We start from the raw sequence: 7,486 nt of genomic DNA, 5'->3' as shown, positions 1-7,486 counted from the left end.
GGTTTTTGACTGAATGGTGGGTGTAACAGTGGATCAGGCTTAGTGGGTCCCCAGAAAATGAGAAGCAGAGTCTCCATCCACCATGGGTCCGGGGACTCCCACCCTGAATTCTCGGGACTCAGTCTTCCTCTCCATCTAGGATTCTGGGGGCCCTTCTGTGGCTGAGGGGTCCAACTCCCCATCCAGAAGGGTTCCCGCGAGGCCCCGGGCCCCTGGGTTCCGCTCAAAGTCCCGGGTCCCGGATGCCGCCCCCGCTCCAGGTCCTCCCTGTCCTTGCGCAGGCGGGAGCCCACGGGGCGCCCCGGGGATCCCTGAGCGTCACGCTGCTGTTGTGGAGTGTGTGTTGACGCCGTCGCCGAGGAGACGGGCGGGGGCGGGACTGGGCTGGGGGCGCGGCCTGGCGGCGCACGAGGGGCCGGACCAGCGGCGCAGGGCCCTGGCGGCCTCAGTGGCCACGGCCGCCGCCGCCCGCCGGCTTATATACCGCGGCTAAATTTAGGCTGCGCCCGGAGCTCGTCCCCATCCGGGACGCGTTTCCGCCGCCGCCGCCGAGGCCCGGCCCCCGCGCGCGCCGCTCCTATAAGGCTTGGGCGGGCCCGGCCGCGGCCCGCAGAGCCGTCCCCGCCCGCCCGCGCCCCGACCAGCCCGGCTCCGGGCAGCCACTCACCGGTGTCCCGAATTTGCGTCGACCCCGGGTCCCAGCCATGGCGCTGAGCGAGCCCATCCTGCCGTCCTTCTCCACTTTCGCCAGCCCGTGCCGGGAGCGCGGCCTGCAGGAGGTGAGGGCGGCAGGGATTGGGACGGCGGGGGCAGCTGGCTCAGGGTAGTAGAACGTGGGCTGCGGGGTAGTAGAACGCAGGCGGCCGGGACAGCGGGCTCGGGGTAGTAGAACCTAAGTAGCGGGCAGCGATCCCCCGCCCCACCGCGCGCTCACGCCTGCACCCTATCGCCCTGTCACCCGCAGCGCTGGCCGCGCGCAGAGCCTGAGACAGGCGGCACCGACGACGACCTCAACAGCGTGCTGGACTTCATCCTGTCCATGGGGCTGGACGGCCTGGGCGCGGAGGCCGCCCCGGAGCCGCCGCCCCCGCCCCCGCCGCCTGCGTTCTACTACCCGGAGCCCGGCGCACCGCCGCCCTACGGTGCCCCCTCGGGTGGCTTGGTGTCGGAGTTGCTACGGCCAGAGCTGGACGTGCCGCCGGGGCCCGCGCTGCACGGTCGCTTTCTGCTAGCGCCGCCGGGCCGCCTGGTTAAGGCCGAGCCCCCCGAGGCAGACGGCGGCGGCGGCTACGGCTGCGCGCCCGGCATAGCCCGCGGGCCACGGGGCCTCAAGCGCGAGGGCGCCCCGGGACCAGCAGCCGCGTGTATGCGAGGCCCTGGGGGTCGCCCCCCGCCACCGCCCGACACGCCACCGCTCAGCCCCGACGGCCCCGCGCGCCTGCCTGCGCCCGGCCCGCGCGCGCCCTTCCCGCCGCCTTTCGGCAGCCCGGGCTTTGGCGCGCCCGGGCCGGGCATACATTACGCGCCGCCCGCGCCCGCCGCCTTCGGTATCTTTGACGACCCGGCCGCTGCCGCCGCAGCAGCAGCGCTGGGCTTGGCGCCGCCCGCCTCCCGAGGTCTCCTCACGCCGCCGGCGTCTCCGCTGGAGCTACTAGAGGCCAAGCCCAAGCGCGGCCGCCGCTCCTGGCCGCGCAAGCGCACCGCCACGCATACCTGCAGCTACGCGGGCTGCGGCAAGACCTACACAAAGAGCTCGCACCTCAAGGCGCACCTGCGCACGCATACAGGTGGGTGGCTAGCGCAGGCTGGGAATCTCGGGTGGGGGCGCTGAGGGGAGGACTCACTAAGGAAGCCTGCAGAGGGCGTTGCCCAGCGGTTGGGGAGGGGGCACAGTCTTAGAAAGCCCCCCTGGGGGTGTGGCTCCGGAGCCTGGGGAGGGGGCGCGCGCTTAGGACACTCCTGGGAGCTTGACTCAGGACTTTGGGCAAGGATGCAAGCTTAGGAAACCTAGGGGGATGTTGTGTCCCAGACTGTTCAGGAGAAAGTGCATGCTTTGGATCCCGCTAGAGGCGTGACTGAAAACACTGGCGAGCGGGCCGTGTTGAGGATCAGTAGATAGATGCCTAGGATCTCTAGAGGTTCAACACGTAGCCGGGGGGTGAGGAGCACGTCAGAGAGGCGTGGGGTTAGGGGTAGGTTGATCGCTCCCGCCGCCACTGATCTGGGTGAGTGCCTAAGCCACAGGCTAGAGGGAAACTGAGACCCGTTCTCTTCCGCTCCCTGCAGGCGAGAAGCCCTACCACTGCAACTGGGACGGCTGCGGCTGGAAGTTTGCGCGATCCGACGAACTCACGCGCCACTACCGCAAACACACAGGCCACCGGCCATTCCAATGCCATCTGTGCGACCGTGCCTTCTCACGCTCTGACCACCTGGCGCTGCACATGAAGCGGCACATGTAGCCTGAACACCCCCACCCCGCCCACCCGCGCGCGGCCGTGGCGGGTCCCACGCGCCGGGCACGGCCCCCTTCCAAACTGTGACTGGTATTTATTGGGCCCAGAGGACCGGGCCGGGCACAGCGTGGCCACCAAACGACGCTGCCCGGACCCCATCAGAGACTGAAGGGCCCGGTGGGAGAAGACCACGATCCTCCTTGACGAATTTTGTTTTCAAAATGGTGCAATAATTAAGTGTCGTCTTCCCTCCCCCAGCCCACCGGGTCTACACTAGAGGATCGAGGCTTGATGCCTTGTGAAAAATACAGCCTTAATTTGTACTGTGCAACATTTTTTATAATATTGTACATAGTGACTGTGACAGATATTGTATTTACTGTAAATAGGAAGACAGGTGGGCATTTTGACTGCCTGGTTTGTTTTTATAAGATTTTGCTGTTTTTTTTTTTAATTAAAAAAAATTTTGCATCTTTTGAAAATAATCACAGCACTGGTCTGGCTGCTTGGAAGCTGGAGGTTTGGAACACTTGGGAGGGGCTGGTGGTGGGGGAGAGGAGGACAGGCAGCTTTGATGGAGAGCAGCCTGGCAGAGGCAGGGTGAAGTGGGTCCTGCCCTGGCCAGCATCTGGGGTTGCCAGCTGCAGCCCCCAGCTGCCAGGAACCTGTGGGTTTTTCTATAAATTGAAACACTGCATTTTAAGACTGAGGGAGAGTTATTTTAAGGTTGTTCCCTGAGCCATAAATTGCCTCCTTTTCTCCAGAGCTGGAGAAAGTGCTGGTCCCACTGACGTGGCCTCCTCTGGGCTGAAAAAAGCCTTACCTCCTTTTGGAAGCTTCTGAGGTTTTAGCCAAACTTTGAGTGTGCCTTCTTTATTTTTTTTTTTCCAGAAAGGGCAAAATGCTGACTTTCTGACCTGCTTTGCCTTTCATTAGACTTGCCTTTGAGCAGAAAAAAAATTTTAAGATGAGTTCCCCATCCTGTTCGGGAAAAAAAATGTAATCCATGTTTGAGTGTGCCTTCTTTATTTTTTTTTTCCAGAAAGGGCAAAATGCTGATTTTCTGACCTGCTTTGCCTTTCATTAGTCTTGCCTTTTAGCAAAAAAAAAAAAGAAAAAAATTTAAGATGCGTTCCCCATCTTGTTAGAAAAAAAAATGAAATCCATATTTGAGGGTATTGGGTAGTGAGTGCTCTTTTCCAGATGAGACAATGGAGGCCCAGAGAGGTAGCTGTGATGTTTTAGGGTGCTGGTCTGCCTCCCGAGGGTCCCCAAACTCCACTAGAGGGGATTGAGGGATTTCTGCACCAAGCCACCTGTTGCAGGCTCTGGAGGGTTCTAAGACCCTCCCTTGTACGAGCTCTGGTGTGAAGGAATCATCAGAGCCCCCACCTTGATGGCTGGAGGTGGCCACTCCAGAAATCTACCTCATGAGGGAGGAAAGAGTGCTGCACAGCATCCCCAACGCCTCAGTTGGCGGCGGAGGTACATTTTCCCTAGCAGGTTCCCCCTTCTTAGGGCCCTGGGTGGGTAACCATGGCCACCAACAATTGCACAAGTTGTTTCCAGAAAGTGAAAATAGCTTGTAAGCAGCGCCTGTTTTAAAACACTCTGGCCCTGTTGCAACAGAGGCTGGGATTTCCTCCCTCCCTCCCTCCCTCTCTTCATCCTTCCTCCCCCACGATAGCAGCCCTGGAAACAGCTGAGAGCATTTGGTAATCCACAAAAAGCAGAAATGGGAGATGACAATCTGATTCATCTTTTTCGAGTAAATAGCCTGGGCCCACTTCCGCTGGCGATGGCAGGGCGTGTGAGCATGCATGTGCGGGAGGCTCCTGTGCCCTCTCTGCAGCTTTTGCAAAAACTCTTCCAGAGTGGAGCACCCCGAGACCTGTGGAAATGCCCCTCTTTGCTCAGAGCTGGTTTCAGAGGCACTAGCGGTAGAAGACTCGCCAGAGATCTTAAGCAAATTTTCCTAGAGCACCTTCAATCTTCCCCGTGGCGTTTTTAAATGTACAGGTAAAGCCATTTTTTATTGCTCGAAAACACCTCCCAGAGGCACCTGAGTCTAAGGAGAGGCAGTTTTAAGGGGACTGAAGCTGTTGAGTTTCTGTTTCCTGAGTGCCTCCAACTAATACAATAGAAAGTGTCAGGCTCCTACGCAGCTGTACGTTTCAGTGAGAAATATTGGCCCACGAAGAGCTGGCTTGAACGGATGAATACAGAAATACCTGCTCTTCGTTTTCTCTGCCTCTTTCTGACGCCCAAATATCAACTTCCATCACCTATCTTCTAGATGGGTGGTTCTCAACCAGGTGCAACCCAGTCTTGAGCTGTTTGGTTGCATCATTCAGAGATGCTGTTAGTATCTAAGGGACAGGAGCTAGGATGCTGCAGAAACTTTGTAGAAGGTACAGGGCAGTTCCTTCCACAGAAAACCATTTTGTCCCAATGTCACTAGTGCTTCAGTTGAAACATCTACTCAGGTTCTCAAAATATCATCATCATCCGTCACGGCTTTTATCAGCATGGAGGGGGCTCCGTTCCAGGAAGCAAGCTGCTATGGAAAATGCCACCCAGGAAAAGGATGGCTAAAACCTCCTCTTGGGCCCTGTCTCCATCCCTGTGAGAAGACTTAGGACATTTTTCCTTGCTGGTGTCCACTTGAGAAAATGGTCAAATCAGGGGGAAAAAAAAGTTGGAGATCCCGTTGTGGCTCAGCAGGTTCAGAACCCAAAACAGTGTCTGTGAGGATGCAGTTTCAATCCCTGGCCTTGTTCAGTGAGTTAAGGATCCAGCGTTGACACAGTTGTGGTGTAGGTTGCAGATACAGTTCGGGTCCCACTTTGCTGTGACTATGGCTCAGGCTGGCAGCTGCAGCTCCATTTAGACCCCTAGCCTTGGAACTTCCCTATGCCTCAGGTGTGGCTGATAAAAAGAAAAAGAGAGAGAGAGAGAAAAAAATTTGTCCCGCATTCCACAACTCAATTCCAGTTAGTTTTTTTGAGAGGAGTTTCTGTCCTGGCTCAGCGGAAACGAATCTGGGAGACGAAGCACCCGTGAGGATGCAGGTTCGATCTTGGCCTTGCTTAGCGGGTTAAGGATCCGGTGTTGCCATGAGCTATGGTGTAGGTCGAAGATGAGGCTTGGATCTGGTGTGGCTGTGACTATGGCGTAGGCTGACGGCTACAGCTCCAATTCAGCCCTTGGCCTGGGGAACTTCCATATGCCACGGGTGCAGCCCTAAAAAGACCAAAAAAAAAGTCAGAGGCGGGGATTTCTGGTCAGTGGTTAAGTCGGGTTCACATAGCTGCAATTACCAGTGTATATATTTTTTCCCCAGGAAAAATTATAAGTATTTTTCCATATATTTTCCTCCATGATATGTTTTACTATCATTTTAAACAGTTGCATAATATTCCATTTTAGGGAGTTCCTATTGTGGCTCAGTGGATTAAGAAACCAACTAGTATCCTTGAGGATGCAGGTTCAATCCCTGGCCTTGCTCAGTGGGTTAAAGGATCCGACATTGCCATGATCTGTGGTGTATGTCGCAGATGCAGCTCAGGTCTGGCATTGCTGTGGCTGTGGTGTAGGCCTGCAGCTATAGCTCTGATTCGGCCCCTAGCCCAGGAAGTTCCATATGCTGCAGGTGCAGCCGTAAACAAAAGATAATCCTTTTTAGCTGTATCAGAATTTGCTTATGCAAATAAGCATATGTATACACACACTGGGTCATAGATCAGATTGTCCCCCAGGGCTGGAAAGGAGCATGGTTTTGGAGGGCTTTGAGCATTGCCAAAATGCTCTCCCAAGAGTGACTCCAGTGATGGGGAGAAAGATACAGGAGCTGCGTTTCTACCAGGAGTTTCCTGTATGTCGTGGAGCCCCAGGCATCCTACAGAATACCTTGGTGTGAAGTAGGGGGAGGGAGAGCCTTCAGAGGGCCAGGTGGGTCCCAGGACATGCTTGACTCAGTACCCTGCCCCATCAGCAAAGCCAAGCTAGCTCCTCAGCCACACCCTGAGGAGTTCCAAGGCAACAGGCCAGAGATGAATGTCTCTCAAAGGCACCAGCACCAGGCAGCTCTGATAGCCTGGCCCCATACTGAGCTGGGGTGTGATGAGCACAGGTTTTCTCAATCCTGTCACTGTCAACACTGGGGGCCCAAATCAATCTCTGTAGAGGGGGCTGCCTTGTGCACCACAGGACTTTGAGCAGCAACCCTGACCTCCATCCCCTCGATGCCAGCAGTACCTATGCCCCAAGTTGTGACAACCAAAAATGTCTCCAGACATTGCCAAGTGTCCCCTGGGGGCAGGATCACCCCACACTGAGAACCACTGGGTTGGGGGGTTCTGTGGACACATAAGACACTTTGCCTCTGTAACAATCTAACCTACTGAGGTCCTAGGAGGCTACACACATTTAAATACAGAAACTTAGCAGGAGGGAGGGAAGAGGTAATTCACAGGTGCTGAGGGATTAGCCTGGTTTATACCATCTAACGCATCAGGAATTTATTCTGGTGTGTAAGTGAGTTAGGAACACACATCAACATTTTTTTCCAAATAATTCACACAGGGTTGCTCCCATCAGCCCTGCTGACTTTTGAGGCCGAAACCTTCTGTATATTCTGGGACCATTCCGAGCACTGCAGGATGTTCAGAAGGACTCCTGGTCTCAATCCAGGGATGCCAGTAGCACCCCTGGTTCCGCAGATGTGACAATCAAAATGTCTCCAAGAGTCCCCTGGAGTAGGGAGGATGCAAAGTCGCCCACAGTGAGTACAACTGCTTAGGCAAAACCATTCTTTCCCAGGGAAGCCCTCAGCTGTGCTGTGTGGGCCTGTCTCACTGGGAGGCGAGGATGCTGCAGTGGGGATGAAGTGACAGAATGGACATTAGTGCCTAGCACTAGACACATTAGAGCCTGCCCAATGAGTCTCCTCCGTGAGATGAGTGTGTGCGAATTTCAAGGCTCGATATCCCACCATCTCTCTGTTTCTCTGTCTGGATGGATGGATGGAT

The 7,486-nt window shown here is 56.0% G+C and overlaps 1 protein-coding gene across 1 annotated transcript; it reads left to right on the top strand.

Moving 5' to 3' along the window:
* Positions 611 to 2,915, top strand: KLF2 (Kruppel like factor 2). Its single transcript, NM_001134351.2, is given in 3 exon segments — positions 611 to 779; positions 965 to 1,787; positions 2,287 to 2,915. Coding segments are annotated over 3 exon segments (1,074 nt in total). The 5' UTR covers positions 611 to 704; the 3' UTR covers positions 2,463 to 2,915.

The sequence above is a fragment of the Sus scrofa genome, chromosome 2 (assembly GCF_000003025.6).
Source record: "Sus scrofa isolate TJ Tabasco breed Duroc chromosome 2, Sscrofa11.1, whole genome shotgun sequence".
NCBI lineage: Eukaryota > Metazoa > Chordata > Mammalia > Artiodactyla > Suidae > Sus > Sus scrofa.
Note: the sequence above shows the minus strand (reverse complement) of the source record. Positions and strands in the feature narration are given on the sequence as shown.